Genomic DNA, 18,255 nt, shown 5'->3' on the forward strand with positions numbered 1-18,255 from the left:
TTTATTCTGTTTGCAGAATAACAGTACAGAAGAAAACAAATGTTTGTTCAAAGGCACAATCCATGGTAAAAAAGAAAACTGGATTAATTCCGATCAATTATTCTATCTTGAAAATAAATTCAAACAACAAAAACAAGCTCCCAAACATTTTACATTGCAACACCACTCTGCTATCTTGAACTTTCCCCCCCTTCTCTTGCCCAACTCCTCTGCCTTTCAGATGCAGGCGGTCGTGAAGTATGCTGCTAGTCTCCCGGCTCCCACTCCTCTCATTTCTTTCAGTGAAGTTTCTAGAGAGCTAGCTACAGTAATTAGAGGAATTTCCTCTTCTGGCGGCTCGTTATCAATGCGCCTTATTTACAGCTGATTACCAGCTCCAGTGGAGCAGCAGTGATTATGGCAGTATTGTGTGGTTTGTGTTGAGTGTTAAATGGAAGAATTAGCAGGAGGGCTTTGAGCAGAGCAGGAGGCTGCTCTCTCCGGCTTCGCCACTCTCCTCGGAACTGTAGTGCAGCTGTATCTCTCCTGTCCTGTTCTCTCCTCCCCCACTCCTCTCCTGTTCTGCCCTCTTCCCCCCTCTCCTCAACACCACAGATGTATCTCCTCTCCTGTTCTCTCCTCTCCTTCCTCTCTTCTGCCTCCCACCCCAGCGGGTGACTGTCTGACGCTGACTGAGGGGCTCTTCTGCAGGTGCAGCCTCTTCCTGCTCCCCCTCTACCTCCGTTTCCTCGGAAGACACTCTTTCACAAGCACTTTTACATTCCCGAAGTACAAAAGTCTCTCTGATGCTTTTGTGTGTTGTCCGGTTCTCAACCTCTCCCTCTGTGGCTCCTTTTATCACACACAAAACCACAAACAAACATTCAAGGCAATAATTTGAAATGTATATTTTATGGACGATTGACTTGTAAGAGCCAATAGATTGGAAGAATTCCTTGTATAAGTGGAATACCGTACAATGAGAGATGTGAAAAATATAAACAAATTTGTTCTGCACAGAAATCAACCATATTTGATTATGTCATGCACTATGTATACAATAGTATGTGGACACCCCTTCAAATGAGTGGATTCAGCTCAGTGACTTTCCACGTGGCACTGTCAGAGTAGCCCCTGCTAGTGCAGCCCCAGTCAACTGTAAGTGCTGTTGCTGTGAAGTGAAATCGTCTATTGTAGCAACAACGGCTCAGCCTCAAAGTAATAGGCCACACAACATCACAGAACGGGACTGCAGAGTGCTGAAGCTCGTAGTGTGTAAAAATCGTCGACCCTCGGTTGGAACACTCACRACCGAGTRACAAACTGCTTCTGGTAGCCATGTCAGCAAAATAATTGTTTGTCGAAAACTTAATGAAATGGGCTTCCATGGCCAAACAGTCGCACACAAGCCTAACATCACCATGCGCAATGCCAAGCGTTGGCTGGAGTGGTGTAAAGCTCGCATTGGACTCTGGAGCAGTGGAAACGTGTTCTCCGGAATGATGAATCACGTTTCACCATCTGGCAGTCCGATGGACAAATCTGGGTTTGGCGGATGCATAGTGCCAACTATGTGGTCTCGGGCTGTTTTTRATGGTTCAGGCCCCTTGGTTCCAGTGAAGGGCAATCTTAATGCTACAGCATACAATGACATTGTAGACGAGTCTGTACTTCCTACTTTGTGGAAACAGTTTGGGGAAGGCCCTTTCCTGTTTCAGTATGACAATGCCCCCGTGCACAAAGCGAGGTCAATACAGAAATGGTTTGTCGAGATCGGTGTGGAAGAACTTGACTGGCCTGCAGGGCCCTGACCTCTACCCCATCCAACACCTTTGAAATTAATTGTAACACCAACTGCGAGCCAGACCTAATCGGCCAACATCCGTGCCCAACCTCACTAATGCTCTTGTGGCTGAATGGAAGCAAGTCCCCGCAGCAATGTTCCAACATCTAATGGAAAGCCTTCCGAGAAGAGTAGAGGCTGTTATAGCAGCAAAGGGGGGACAAACTCCATATTAATGCCCATGATTTTGGAATGAGATGTTCGCAGGTGTCCACATACTTTTGGTCATGTAGTGTATAAACCGACATTTAAATATTGATCTAGACATCCAAACAGTGGAGGCTGCTGAGGGGAGGACGGCTCCTAATAATACCTGAAACGGTGTAAATGGATTGGCATCAAACACATGGAAACCATGTGTCTGATGTATTTGATACCATTCCACCTATACATCTCCAGCCYTTTCCACAAGCCCGTTCTCCCCAATTAAGGTGCCACCAACCTCCTGTGCATCCAAATGTCTGGAGACAATGTTCAACCTTTTAGTGGGGCCTTTCTGACTTTCTATTTGTTCTTTTTTTGTCCTATGAATTTGATTTTGAYACTTAACTGTGGATCAATTTGTCCAGGTTTAAAAATGTATCACAATATAGCTCCATCTATTGGACGTCRGAATGCGGTGCAACTTTAAAGCTGGTGTACGCTCTGCAAAATGAATAATGCCCTTTCTATAATMAAATTGTCTACAGGTTAGCAATTGCCTTGACATACTTGGGTTTAACATCATCTTAGTTACTTCTAAGATTCTTGAAAATTGTTTGCTTATACTTCCATTATCATATTGTAAATACCACTACCTGTGTCATGCCACATCATGTATATGTCTAAGAAAAASCATGAGCWGGCGCACACCCTGAGAAATTATTTTGTGTAGAGGTGCTGACTAACGGCGAGTAAACTGTAAGCTATCAAAATAAATAGAGAGTCGCACGCTATATATATATATATATATAAACTTCCCGTAATTTATCGAGGTAAACCACCAAGGTTTCGGTATTGCTGTGCCTTCTTCAGGGTAACGTCGTGAATGCTTGAGCCAGGTTATGTAGACAAACAGTGCAATTAGTGCAACCAATGACAATAGTGAGGGGGTGTGTCATAATTACTAGGTTGACGAGAATGAATTGAGTGAAACCSTTACAAGACAATAGTTTACAGCATGTTGAATATATTAGGCTATCGTTATCATATGGCAACATAAATTAGATATTGTACATCATATTAGCATCAACATACATTACTGTTGAATTTTATTTCATATACATTTATTTGTTTCCATTACATTTCATTGTTGTTACATGTAATCTTTTGGTTCAACCATAATGCATAATAAGCACGCTGATAGGCTGTAGAAAGAATATATTCATTTATAAGAAGGAGAAATGTTCATAAGAAGGGCTTGAGATCAACGTCAATATTCAGACCACTAGGGGTCAGTGTTTTTAGACAGGATATCCTGTAGGCCTCCCTGTGTAGTAGTAGGGTCTCGATGTTACCTCCTCTCCTAGGTAAAGTAACAAATCAAATCAAATAGTATTAGTCACATGCGCCGAATACAACAGGTGTAGACCTTACAGTGAAATGCGTACTTGTAGCCCCTAACCAACAATGCAGTTGAAAAAATACGAATAAGAATAAGAGATAAAAGTAACAAGTAGTTAAAGAGCAGCAGTAAAATAACAACAGCGAGGCTATATACAGGGGGCACCGGTACAGAGTCAATGTGCGGGGGCACCGGTTAGTCGAGGTAATTMAGGTAATATGTACATGTAGGTAYAGTTATTAAAGTGGCTATGCATAGATGATAACAGAGAGTAGCAGCGGTGTAAAAGGTGGMGGGGCAATGCAAGTAGTCTGGATAGCCATTGCTCAATACCTGTGTATTTGAGGGAGGAGATAGGATGGTTAGCTCCAACAAAGTGAGCTGCTACTTGAAAGTCAACGRTCTTACACCTGATTAAGCTTTGGTGTTCAGCTATGCGTTGTTTTAATTGCCTTTTCGTTTGTCCTATCTATGCTTTCCCACATGGACAGGTGATGAGATAGATTACTCCCTTTGTCTTGCATGAGATGATACCCCTAACAGGGATTTTCTGACCTGTATGTGGGTGTCTGAAGAAGGATGTTCATGTGGTGCTATTGCACTGGGTGCATGAGCCACATTCGTAGTTCCCATTTGGAATGGGTGTCAGGAGTGTCAGAGTGGGCTCAGGGGGCAGGTCAGATCTCACTAAGCTATCCCCAATACTGTGGCCATGCTTGTAGACCCCCAGTAARTATGACACACCCCCTCACTATTGTCATTGGTTGCACTAATTGCACTGTTTGTCTACATAACCTGGTTCAAGCATTCGTMACATTATCCTGAAGAAGGCACAGTGATGCCGAAACGTTGGTGGTTTACCCGATAAATGACTGGAYGTTTATATCAAGCGTGTGCGACTCTCTTTATTTAAAATAGAACTTATATGGGATGTTACACACACACACAAGTTAGTTGTCTGTGTCCTGTCATAGCAATGTTAAAAAGACTACTAGAGACATGCTGACTCCATCTCATATGTATGCAGGAAGCTGCTTCTATCTTATCGTAGTGATCCCAATCTCCCCATCGTACTTCTATGTTAAATGGATGACCCACTCCACAGCTAATTGCCCTGCCCTCTCCCCCCAAAACATAAAAAAACAGAACGAACATACTAGACTGGTGATATTCTTTCAATCTGAAAAACTAAAGCAGACCCACTACTTTGGGACTCTAGTTTGACTCGAGTTTGCATGGACTTCCGACCCCTCTTAGCAAACGTAAACAACGCAGAACATTTGACTGATAAGGGAGAGAGCGTTTCAAGGAAACCGAGCCAGTGTCTGCTTTTATTTGTAGTGTCTGGAAGTTCCATCTCACTTTTCACCCTGTGACCCTGGCTAAGATAGCACAATGTCATTACCACAGGCGCTACTCCCCCACCTCCTCAATGGGCCAATCACTTCTTCTCATCTTGGTGTCCCCACATAGCAAGAGAGAGTGGACTAATGCTGCGTTCATAACAAAATAGGAAGCTAGTAATTTCCACTTGTTCAGTCTTAAAAGCTACAATATGTAACTTTTTGGGCAACCATAGCAAATTCACATAAAAATATGAGTAATAGATCTTTCATTGAAGGCAAGTCTAAGAAGCGGTAGATKTGTTCTATGTATGCTATTTCTATGCTTCCCTTTCTGTAGTTTTGTTTTTGTGTCTTTTACTTTGGTTGTACAACAGCTGAAATACAATAATTTTGGTTATGGAAAATATGTTTCACACCGGTTTAGATGGTACAATGATTCTCTGGAACAATGACTGCTTGTTTTGTCATACAAACTGAAATTAGGAGAACTATTAGAATTTTCAACCAGGATATGGCTGAGCGATTTCTGCATAGTGCTTCTTACAATACGAGCCGGATACATTCACATGCTTTGAACCCGCTGAGAAACACAAATTGGCGGATGGCAAACAAGCTATGTCAACCCTAATCTAAAAGTACACATTAAGCTCACAAACAAATGATAGTGTTTAAAAACCATATTAATAGATTGCTTATAGACTTATTTACCAATAGTAATTACCAGTTGGAGGGACATTCAACTGAATTTTTCCCAGCTGTATMTGGTAAATACCACCTTCCTACTTGGTTATGAACGCAGCATAATAGCAACAGTAACGACTGGTTAAATGAGTCAGACTTCACCATCAATACAACTAATAAAGGAAGAGGAAAGTGAACGACTATTACAAATCTTTGGTTTACAAAAAACATTTAAGTTTCTAAGTAGATAGGGTTGTGTTTACTCACCTATGTGGTGCTGTTGTGTTGCTCTGAGCGTTATGGACAAGTTTGAGAAACTGGGCCATCTTCTTCCACAGAATATTCTCCACAGGGTTGTCCGATTCAAGCTTGATCGAGTGGATTTTTCCCATTTCTGTCGCAATCAATCTACAGAAGGAAAACAAATAGTATAATTGTATAACATAACTACAAATGAGACAGAACCAAGATATTGCACACAAAAAAAGCGACTTGACTTCTTGACCTGTTTGACTCGGCTTGGACCCAGACAGCAACTCCGCCCACAATTAAGAAGGTAAGATACCTTATTCAAAAATCTCTGTGAGGTACTGTCTGTTTTCCAGCCGAGTCTTAATGGTGAAAGATCTCTTGTCCTCCTCATACACAACATTTTGAGGTTCAATTTGGCAGAACTATTTTCCTATAATGATTAATCTGGTCGGTGAACAGTAGGATTTAACGAAATTGATCGAGAGTTGACCTACAATCACGTGTAGAACCTAAGGAAATTGGTTCAGAGTTAAAATTGATCAATGGGAGTAAAACCTAAGGAAGCCGGTTTAGAGAACCTAAGGAAACTGGTTTAGAGAACCTAAGGAAGCTGGTTTAGAGAACCTAAGGAAACTGGTTCAGGGGATCAAAGGAAGCTGGTTTAGAGAACCTAAGGAAACTGGTTTAGAGAACCTAAGGAAACTGGTTTAGAGAACCTAAGGAAACTGGTTCAGGGGATCAAAGGAAATGTATCCAGAGAGTAAATCTAAGGAAACTGATTTACATTAAATAATAGGCATAATATATATCATTAAATACAATCACAATATACAGTATTTAACTGATTTGCACACATGAGAGGTAGTGAATTGAAGAGTGAGCATATTTAATGAGGTCGGTAAAAGTAAGTCAGAAGGTTGAAGGTAATACACAYAAKTTTGACTGTAATTGTTTGGTTGGTATTAGTACAGTTTGAGTCCAACAAACATACTCTTTACAATGGTACCCACTGAGAAACCATTATCCAGACCCAAATCTTAATCACCGCCCCAGACTCACACACTGAGAGACTTACATAAAGTAAAAACAAACAAACACACACATGCACACACACGTACACACACACACACACACAGCCAGCCAGCCAGCCAACCAGCAGGTGCTACTCTAAAGAAAACCTTTAAGAACCTGTGAAAGCCTTCACATCGTTTTGTTCTCTGATGTCTCAGCGACCCTATCCTCTCCTCTGATACTCCTAAAAGACAGAGTACTCCCATGACCCCCGCACCAGACACATGGATGGATAACCCTCTCATTCCTCCATTCCCATGCTCCACTGTTATCGTTCACTTTCAGATCCAATGTGAGACTCACTGGATTGACACTGCTACAGCGCCCTATGAGAGTGGCGCGTTCCTACGTCATACTTCCAGGTTCATGCACCACAATCTCTTGACTAGACCTCAAGATGATGTAATCAAATTCACYAAAAACAAAGTCATTTCAGATATATATAAAACTATATTCGTATTTGTGTATTGATTAAATCCTACCTGATGCTTTTTATCAAGATATTTGACGCTCAAGACGTAAGACACTTCGCCGAAAGTTAGAACATTTGCATTGGAACTAAAGTGCCTTCAGAAACTATTCATACCCCTTGATTTATTCCCAACCCCTCTCGCTCCAGCCTCAGTCTCCYCACCTGGTTTCCTGCAACCCGTCCGAGCTTCCCCTGGCCTGCACTCCATCTTCCCCGTGTTTCAATAAATACCTTGGTTACTTCATCCCAGTCTCCTCGTCTGAGTCTGCTCTTGGGTTTCCCTGATCCACTCCGCGTAAACACATTGTCCGTAGCTTTTTGCTATGTTCGAATCACCTTTGTCAGTGATTACAGGTGTTACAGTCTTTCTGGGTAWGTCTCTAAGAGCTTCACACACCTGGATTGTACAAAAGCTCTGTCAAATAGGTTGTTGATCATTGCTAGACTACCATTTTAAAGTCTTGCCATAGATTTTCAAGCAGATTTAAGTCAAAACTGTAACTCGGCCACTCAGGAACATTCGTTTTCTTCTTAGTAAGCAACTATAGGATTTTGCCTGTGGTTAGCTGTATTCTGTTTATTTTTATTATATATATATATATATATAATAAAATAATACAAATATATATTTGTATTTAACCCCCGTTTRCTCCCCAATTTCGTGATATCCAATTGCGATCTCATCGCTGCAACTCCCCAACGGGCTCGGGAAAGGCGAATGCCGAGTCATGCTTTCCCCAAACATGACCCACCAAACCCTGCTTCTTACCCGCCCGCTTAACRCTGAAGCCAGTTGCACCAATGTGTTAGAGGAAACACCGTTCAACTGACGACCAAATTCATCCTGCAGGCGCCTGGCCCACCACAAGGAGTCACTAGAGCGCAATGAGCCAAGTGAAGCCCCCCCAGCAAAACCATCCACTAACCCGGACGACGCTGTGCCAATTGTGCGCCACCCTACGGGACTCCCAGTCACGGCCGGTTGTGACACAGCCTGGGAACGAACCCAGGTCTGTAGTGACGCCTTAATTACTGCAATGCAGTGCCTTAGACCGCTGCACCACTCGGGAGYCCCATTCTGTTAATTCTTTATCCTGAAAAACTACCCAGTCCTTAACGATTACAAGCATACCCATAACATGATGTAGCCACCACTATGCTTGAAAATAATGGAGAGTGGTACTCAGTGATGTGTTGTATTGGATTTGCCCCATACATAACACTTTGTYTTAAGGAGAAAAAGTMAATTGCTTTGCCACYTTTCTTTGCAGTATTACTGTAGTGACTTGTTGGAAACAGGATGCATGTTTTGGAATATGTGTATTCTGTAAAAGCTTCCTTCTTTTCAATCTGTCATATATGTTAGTATTGTGGAGGAACTACAATGTTGTTGATCCAGCCTCAGTTTTCTCCTATCACAGCCATTAAACTCTGTAACTGTTTGAAAGTCACATGATGAAATCTATTCATTTGTGTTCTTCAAATCTGTACCGTAAATGTACAGTATGTGTAAGACATTTAGAACTTTTCACAGATACCTATAGATGGCAGGCTGTGTGAGCAGTGTGTCYTCCAACACGTTCCCCCTCACAAACTCGTAGCAGATGCCGTTCCGGAAGCTGCAGTAGATCTGCGGGCCACAGTTGTGAGTGTGGAGTATCTGGAACATCTCCACCTCTCTCTCCCGGTCCACATAGAGCTCTGTCATCCTCCCGTACACACGCACCAGCACAGCCCCTGACTCCTGGAGCGAGCCCACGAAGCAGCCCATCAGCTGGTTGGTGATGCCCTCTGTGAACACCTGAACACAACACAACAATATCAGGATAGTGTTGATAGCGGTAACAATCTTTTCCAATTTTTAACCCCTTTTTCTGCCCAATTTTGTSGTWRCCAATTGGTAGTTACAGTCTTGTCCCATCGCTGCAACTCCCTTACGGACTCGAGAGAGGCYAAGGTCGAGAGCCGTGCCACAGGAGAGCCGTGCCACGCGCTAATGCGCGATGGGACAAGAACATCCCTGCCGGCCAAACCCTCCCCTAACCCGGATGACGCTGGGCCWATTGTGRGRCGCCCCATGAGTCTTCCAGTCGTGGCTGGCTGCGACAGAGCCTGGACTRGAATCAGMATCTCTAGTGGAACAGGTAGCACTGCGATGCAGTGCCTTAGACCACTGCGCCACTCGGGAGGCCCGGTAACGATCCTGACTCTCATCCTCATATTAACCCCCTCATGAGCTGTTAGTTCCCTGCTCTGAGGTTTCACAAACAGCGCAAGCTCAGCTGCGACGTCACAGCCCACCCATGTGTATACCTGTTTTCTAGGGCTGGGAATTTCCAGGGACCTCACGATATTATATAAGATGCCGATACAATATGTATTGTGATTCTCAKGATTATGTATGTATTGCGATTTGACACTGTGATTATATTACGATTCGATGTTCCAAACATATTGCTCACCATATGTCTGATGCAGAGGSACAAGAGAGAGCCATGAGAAAACGAGTTTTAATCAGTCATGGAAATAAAACTGCTGAAAGCAAATTGGCTCCKTATTTAAAAAGAAGATGGAGAACAAGCTATGAAGAAAAAATACTGGAGTTTTGGTACAGCCAACTAGTACAAAAAATTATATTGCGAAATTGTCGAAACGATACAATTTATTGTAAACAATTATATCCAAATATGTAACTGTATCGATTTTCTCCCCCATCACTACTGTCTACCTGTTATGTGTGAGTGTCTCCCACTCCTCCTGTTTTAAATCAGATTATATCACTTTTACACYTGACGTCTACATCAATGATGTTTTGTATGTTTACGGTGATAGGCCWGTGGACTCACAATCTCTGTTCCTCAACAGTCCAAAAATGTATAKAAATATGAATGAGGAAAGAGAGGAGAAAAGCACACAAAAAGAGCAGAACAAATCCAAAACAAAAGTCCAAACTGCATGAGATTAAAAATGAAAGGTTTGCCGTGCTGTGGTTTGTTCCACGTGGGCAAATACTGTTCCGTAACAAACCAAAACATTAAATATAACACGTGTATCCTAACGTCAAGTCATAAGTTCCTGTTTAAAGTAATTGCATAACACTTCAATTGGGCCAGCATTCATATTGTGATGGTATTTTGACAGGTCGCAATAGTTTATGACTCCCAACTTTACGCTACAATAAGAATAACAGTGTTGTGATYATTTAGCCCATGATTAACCAAAGAGAGACAATCCCATCTCTTATTCAAAGCAGGTGGAGACTCTTCCAGGGAGGGAGAGGGGTATGTATGGTCCTTCTCATTAAAGGGATGGTTCACRAAAATTCCACACCATTKCCGTCAAGAATGTGTTCTTAACTGCCTTGCCTAGTTTAAACAAAGGTTAAATAAAAATKAAATAAATACAAATTCCCTGCAGAAAGTGGCCAGATCAACAAAACCATAGCATTGACTGCTGTCTTACATTGTCCATAGACTGCTTACAGGGTAAGGAAACTAATGTCATTTTGTAATTTGAGTGAAATATCCCTTTAATTGGAGGAACTATTCAAATGAAACATTAAAACATCCTGCTTGTAAGCATTTATAGTCACTCCAGTGTATTATGTAACGGATTGGGACAATTTCAAGGACAAATCCTACAGGCCACTTTCATTATTGAGCACCGACTGGAAAATGTTCAGTGGTTATGATGTGGTCATGGTAAGCAATATCAGACCTTCCACATGCACATRAATGTACGTTTGTTTCCTTTCACTGCCTGCTCCAGCGTTCTCTCACTCCCACTGTCCCCCAAGGGCTCCTCAAACCCCGAAGGGACTGCATCTAACACAATGTTTCATCGAGAGTGGCAGAGAACAAACATGGTCACCTTGACATTTGATGAAGTATTCATAGCGCTGGATTGYGAGCCATTTGAACAAACATGCCACAGCTGACACAAGATAGGCTATTGTAATAAAATACGACAGGCTTTTGTCATCAAACCGGTGTGTTATGTGGGACAAAGAGAGCAAACCCATAACCTATTCTTGAACATGAAGGACCATGCYTTTACAAACCGTTTGTGTGGGGGTGTATTCTAGCGAGAATCTGCCTTTTGTTGGATAGCAATCACAAATGTTTTCGCAAACTTGAGTTGACTCTTAGAACAATTGTTAGCTGGCCAGTATACACAACATTTGGTTCTGGGTTTGCACAATGTGGTGAGCACCATTCACCAATGCCACTGTAGCCTTCATGCTGTTGTGAACTCACATTTGATGGAACACATGCTTTGTGTAGTATAAGACTTACTAGATCCAACTTTAAAAGAACAATTAGTTGTATTCCTGTTCCCAAAACACTGGTTTAAGGAGAGGTGTTTGCCTCGTTTGAATAGATGTCTTTTTTTATGGAGTTTAAGAGATGATTATGCTATCTGTTCCGTACTTCAATAGAGGTATGAGGAGCACTAAATTAATTGGATGAATTGGAGAACTGTAAGAATTCTTCCATCTTTGCCACGGAAAACGTACATTAAGTCTAGGCAGTCCCTTCCGGTTTCAGGATGTTTTATTCGGTTTCGTGTCTAATGAACACAGCCCAGTCAGTGAAACTAGATGTCTTGGTCTAAGCTCTGCTTAGGATCATTTCTCTATCCAACTGACTGAAAAGTCTCTCTCCCTAATTTATTCTGACTCATATCTATTCAACGTGGCCTCTGAATTATGTTGAACAATGTCTGTCTCGGAGTTGAGATTGACAGAGCAAAGGCATTTGAACCGGACAGAAAAGCTTTAATTCAATCCAGAGAGTTTGAGAGGCTATGCTGCCTACTTTTTGAGAATTTCTCGGAGATGTCTATATACCCACTTTTCTGTCGTTTCTGAACAGTTTCGTCTTTATGAACCAAGAGTGTCTATTTTTGGTTTAATATTTTTGCTCAGAGTCCCCACAAACCTAGCCTCAATACTGATTCAGAGGGCTTGAGGGGGAAATCTGGGGGGGTAGCGTTCATCTCTCTGTGTGCTTAAACTAGACCTGTTCTAGATTGAGAGGTCAGGCCCGCTCCACTGTGACCCTGACAAATATAGATCCTATTTCTCTGGGAGATTGCCCCACTGTTTGCACACACGAATGGAGACCTTAAGAGAAGCTATGTTAGCTGAGGACAGACGTTCTACGCGATTCCTATGGTTTTCTATGACCTTATTGCTGAAGTTGTTACCTCTGAGTGTCTGGTTGAAGATTGAGGGGAATGTTTTTTCATTGAAACATGTTCAAGGTCTGATACGCACGAGAACACAACTAGGGGTTAATACTACTCACTTCTCAGAATACTAATACTTCTCGCTTACATTCCAACAGGCAAAACTGGTTGAAATTACAGCATTACAACATAATTTCAACCAGTTTTGCCCATTGGCATACTGATGTGACAATTTGATCCCTTCACTTACCTTCATCTTGATGTCCTGTGGCTTCCACTGGGGCCTCAGTCTCCCGAGGAGCTCTAGGACACCGCCGCGAGGCTTCTGCTCATCCACACACACATCCAGGTGCAGGAGCTGACCCCTGGGGCATTTAGAGCCACAATCCATGACCACCTGAAGCAGGGTTACTACTCAAGATGGGGCAGGGTCTGAAACTTGGTCAGAGGTAGTCAYCCCAAGCTGGTTAAGTAGTTTTTAGACCACGTTGACCGGTAGCCAGACCAAGTTGAGTGGTAGTCCAACCAAGATAGTGTAGTGGAGTAGTATTTAGAACAAGTTGAGCGGTGTTCCGACCAACTAGTAGTAGTAGTAGTAAGTCCCAAGTTGAGTGTTGTTCAACCAAGTGAACAGTCCAACATGCGCTGTTCAGACACAGCGTTGTCTTGCGGTGGTGTGGACCCAGTCAAACTGTCATTATGTGTGCTAACTTGTCACCTATTTGTCCAGTCGTGTGTTCAGTGACTCAGCACGCAACACCAGCTGGCTTATCAAAGCACAATGTTCCTCTGGGCATCTCCACGAATCCAGGTTCAGTTAGTTTGTGGGGGTTACACATTAACCATCAAACTCACTGACACTAGGCACAACCAAAGCTAAAACATACTACAGATATGGGCTAAATGTTAACAATTTGTGTGGCCGCCTGTCTAGAACATGTACCTTTGACTGCAGGCGGAAATCACTAATGTGCTGCAGATTGTGTGCGATGGGTGAAGAAGATTTTTGATAGAGTTGGCTGGGGTGATTGCAAAGACGTTTTACCAAGGGGACTGTCTGAGTAATATCAAATTTCAAAAAAATGGTGCCTAATACAACAGGTGTAGACCTTACAGTGAAATGCTTACAAGCCCTTAATCAACAACACAGATTTAAATAAAAGTATAAAATAACAAATAACAAATAATTAAAGAGAAGCAGTAAAATAACAGTAGCGAGGCTATATACAGGGGGTACCGGTACAGAGTCAATGTGCGGTTAGTCGACACCGGTTAGTCGAGGTAATTGAGGTAATACAGTATGTTCATGTAGGTAGAGTTAAAGTGACTATGCATTGATAATAGAGAGTAGCAGCAGCATAAAAGAGGGGGGGGGGACAATGCAGATAGTCTGGGTAGCCATTTGACTAGCTGTTCGGGAGTCTTATGGCTTGGGGGTAGAAGCTGTTAAAAAGCCTTTTGCACCTAMATTTGGCGCTCCGGTACTTCTTGCTGTGCGGTAGCAGAGAGAACAGTCTGACTAGGGTGGCTTGGAGTCTTTGACAATTTTTAGGGCCTTCCTCTGACACCGCCTGGTATAGAGGTCCTGGATGGCAGAACGCTTGGCCCCAGTGATGTACTGGACTGTATGCACTACCCTCTGTAGTGCCTTGCGGTCAGAGGCCGCTCAGGATGCTCTCGATGGTGCAGCTGTAGGACTTTCGAATCCTTACAAGGCACCCGACCTACGTCCCCGATATCTCCGTCTCTTTCTCATGCGAATCACAGGGATTTGGGGCTTGTCGAGTGTCTGAAGTAAATCCTTTGCGTCCAACTCGTTCGTCCAGTACGAGGTGAGTAATCGATGTCCTGATATCTAGAAGCTATTTTCGATCATTAGAGACGGTGGCAGAAACATTATGAACAAAATAKGTTTCAAATAACGCAAAAAAACACACACAATAGTACAATTGGTTAGGAGACCGTAAAACGGCAGCCATATCCTCCGGCACCATTATACATAGCCATCTCTGTGGTGTTCTTTAAAACGTATTTAAACATCACATCATTTAGCATCCTTTCAGCATGACTAATCACGCTAGTTCACTGCCATGGAATATGTTAAAGGGGAAGTTTTTACTACTTGATGTTAGATGGTTCGYTTTTCTGTTTGAAAAAAACCTGAACCACGCATTACAGCTTCTCCTTTTAGGGTGAGGAGTCATCTAACATCCAGTTGTAAAAACCTAAACTTCCCCTTTAACATTCTACCATATTGAATAACAGTCTGTTTACATTTTTAATTATTCAGAACGTGGTCCAAAGTTCTACATTTACATAATTACAGTAATTGCTTAGAAGTCAAGAATGTGCTGATAATCATGAATTCAATCTTTTCTAGGCTTTTAGACGCAAATTAAATTCAGTTGTCATCAAAGGGCATCAAAGAAGTTGTGTACTGAGAGATATGAGTGTATACATAAATTATTTAGAAGAACAGTATAAAGGGTACTGGGGGGCACACAGACACATATACAAAGACAGACACACACAAACACACTTTCTTTTCTGTCTTTCCATCACTTTTTCTCACAGACTTTCACTTCGTCACTACCCCCCCTCTCATTGAGGCGTTGATCAATGAGATTACAACCTATATTCACCCACTCAAAAAGGCAGCTGAAAGTTAGTTGAATTTCCAATTTGTTTTCATCACTATCCTTTCAACAATCTAAAAGCACAACCAAATTCCAATGGAAAAAAACGCTGTCTGATTTTTGGTTTAGTTGTCACCCAAATGTCTTTCAATGCGTTTTCAACCATTTAAAASCKCAGCAAAATTCAAATGGGAATATGTCAGATATTTTGTTTATTCATACAACAGATTKTTATCACTGTGCTTCATCTAGCAGAACCAAATGACCTGGAACGCAGTTGAGATGACATTAAAAAGACATTGTGCAAGTGATCAATGCCGTTCGAGATGTTGCGCAGATTGTTACAGCAGTTGTGAAGATCTCCACAAACCTGTGACGACCTATGCATGCCATGCTATCTTGAACATGCGCACTTTTATATGATTACATAAGAAGACATTTTTAGTTACAGTAACCTCAAAAGGTGGCCATGAATGTGTTTACGCATTTTAAGATTGAATGTTACATTTGTTTGTAAGATAGCCTTAACTGTAGACTATTTACTGTATTACAAAAGTAATATTGAATTGTGTTTAGCTGACAACGCAACCAAATCTCATATACAGTCGTGGCCAAAAGTTTTGAGAATGACACAAATATTAATTTCCACAAAGTTTGCTGCTTCAGTGTCTTTCGATATTTTTGTCAGATGTTACTATGGAATACTGAAGTATAATTACAAGCATTTCATAAGTATCAAAGGCTTTTATTGACAGTTACATGAAGTTGATGCAAAGAGTCAATATTTGCAGTGTTGACTCTTCTTTTTCAAGACCTCTGCAATCTGCCCTGGCATGCTGTCATTTAACTTCTGGGCCACATCCTGKCTGATGGCAGCCCATTCTTGCATATTCAATGCTTGGAGTTTGTCAGAATTTGTGGGGTTTTGTTTGTCGACCCACCTCTTGAGGATTGACCACAAGTTCTCAATGGGATTAAGGTCTGGGGAGTTTCCTGGTCATGGACCCATAATATCGATGTTTTGTTCCCCGAGCCACTTAGTCTACACTTTAACCTTATGGCAAGGTGCTCCATCATGCTGGAAAAGGCATTGTTCGTCACCAGACTGTTCCTGGATGATTGGGAGAAGTTGCTCTCTGAGGATGTGTTGGTACCATTCTTTATTCATGGCTGTTCTTAGGCAAAATTGTGAGTGAGCCCACACCCTTGGCTGAGAAGCAACCCCACACATGAATGGTCTCAGGATGCTTTACTGTTGGCATGACACAGGACTGATGGTAGRGCTCACCTTGTCTTCTCCGGACAAGTTTTTTTTCCGGATGCCCCAAACAATCAGAAAGGGGATTCATCAAAGAAAATGACTATACCCCAGTCCTCAGCAGTCCAATCCCTGTACCTTTTGCAGAATATCAGTCTGTCCCTGATGTTTTTCCTGGAGAGAATTGGCTTCTTTGCTTCCTTTCTTGACACCAGGCCATCCTCCAAAAGTCTTCGCCTCACTGTGCGTGCAGATGCACTCYCACCTGCCTGCTGCCATTCCTGAGCAAGCTCTGTACTGGTGGTGCCCCGATCTCGCAGCTGAATCAACATTAGGAGACGGTTCTGGCMCTTGCTGGACTTTCTTGGGCGCCCTYAAGCCTTCTTCACAACAATTGAACCTCTCTCCTTGAAGTTCTTGATGATCRGATAAATGGTTGATTTAGGTGCAATCTTACTGGCAGCAATARCCTTGCCTGTGAAGCCCTTTTTGTGCAAAGCAATTATTTTGGCACCTGTTTCCTTGCAGGTAACCATGGTTGACAGAGGAAGAACAATGATTCCAAGCACCACCCTCCTTTTGAAGCTTCCAGTCTGTTATTCGAACTCAATCAGCATGACAGAGTGATCTCCAGCCTTGTCCTCGTCAACACTCACACCTGTGTTAACGACAGAGTCACTGACATGATGTCAGCTGGTCCTTTTGTGGCAGGGCTGAAATGCAGTGGAAATGTTTTTGGGGGGATTCAGTTCATTTGCATGGCAAAGAGGGACTTTGCAATTAATTGCAATTCATCTGATCACTCTTCATAACATTCTGGAGTATATGCAAATTGCCATCATACAAACTGAGGCAGCAGACTTTGTGAACATWTATATTTCTGTKATTCTCAAAACTTTTGGCTATGACTGTACTTCAGGAAGTATTCATARCCCTTGACTTTTTCCTCATTTTGTTGTGTTTACAAGGTGGGATTAAAATTGATTTAATTGTAATTTTTCATCAATTTTCMACACAAAATACRCTATAATATCATAGTGGACAAACATTTTTACATTTGTAAAAAATTATTAAGATCTAAAACATTCATATATATTGATTACATAAGTATAATACACCTTTGGCAGTGATAACAGCTGTTAGTCTTTCTGGATAAATCTCTTAGAGTTTTGRACACCTCAATTGTACAATATTTGCACATTATTCTTTAAAACATTCTTCATGTTCTGTTAAGTTGGTTGTTGATCATTGCTAGACAGACATTTTCAAGTCTTGCCATAGATTTTCAAGCCGATTTAAGTCAAAATTGTAACTAGGCCACTCAGGAACATTCAATGTCATCTTGGTAAGCAACTCCARTGTATATTTGGTCTTGTGTTTTAGGTTATTGTCCTGCTGAAAGGTGAATTTTTCTCCCAGTGTCTGTTGGAACGCAGAATGAACCAGGTTTTCCTCTAGGATTTTGCCTGTGMTTAGTTCGATTCCATTAATTTTTATCCTAAAAAACTCCCTAGGCCTTACCGATGACAAGCACACCCATAACATGATGCAGTCACCACTATGCTTGAAAATATGAAGAGTGGTACTCAGTGATGTGTTGGATTTGCCCCAAACAACATTTGTATTCAGGACATGAAGTTAATTTCCTTTGCCACATTTTTTGCAGTTGTACYTTAGTGCCTTATTGCAAACAGGATGCATGTTTTGGAAAATATTTTGTATTCTGTACAGTCTTCCGTCTTTTCACTKTGTAATTTAGGTTAGTTTTGTGGAGTAACTACAATGTTGTTGATCCATCCTCAGTTTTCWCRWATCACAGCCATTKAATTCTTTAACTGTTTTAAAGTCACCAGTGCCCTCACGATGKAATCCCTGAGTGGTTTCCTTCCTCTCGGGCAACTGAGTTAGGAAAGACGCCTGTATCTTTGTAATGACTGGGTGTATTGATACACCATCCAAAGCGTAATTAATAATTTCAACATGC

The 18,255-nt window shown here is 41.9% G+C and overlaps 1 protein-coding gene across 1 annotated transcript in view; it reads right to left on the bottom strand.

Annotated features, from left to right (window-relative positions):
* zgc:113516 (ETNK_euk domain-containing protein) overlaps positions 1 to 13,163 on the bottom strand; it is a 33,895-nt gene extending 20,732 nt beyond the window's left edge. The window contains exons 1-3 of the mRNA XM_023984982.2: positions 12,628 to 13,163; positions 8,726 to 8,988; positions 5,660 to 5,800 (exon numbers count right to left, since the gene is read on the bottom strand). Of these exons, the coding sequence (XP_023840750.1) occupies positions 5,660 to 5,800; positions 8,726 to 8,988; positions 12,628 to 12,768 (545 nt within the window). The 5' untranslated portion in view covers positions 12,769 to 13,163. The remainder of the gene's footprint in view (positions 1 to 5,659; positions 5,801 to 8,725; positions 8,989 to 12,627) is intronic.
* Between the last annotated feature and the right edge of the window lie 5,092 nt (positions 13,164 to 18,255).

Source organism: Salvelinus sp. IW2-2015, linkage group LG4q.1:29 (genome assembly GCF_002910315.2).
Source record: "Salvelinus sp. IW2-2015 linkage group LG4q.1:29, ASM291031v2, whole genome shotgun sequence".
NCBI lineage: Eukaryota > Metazoa > Chordata > Actinopteri > Salmoniformes > Salmonidae > Salvelinus > Salvelinus sp. IW2-2015.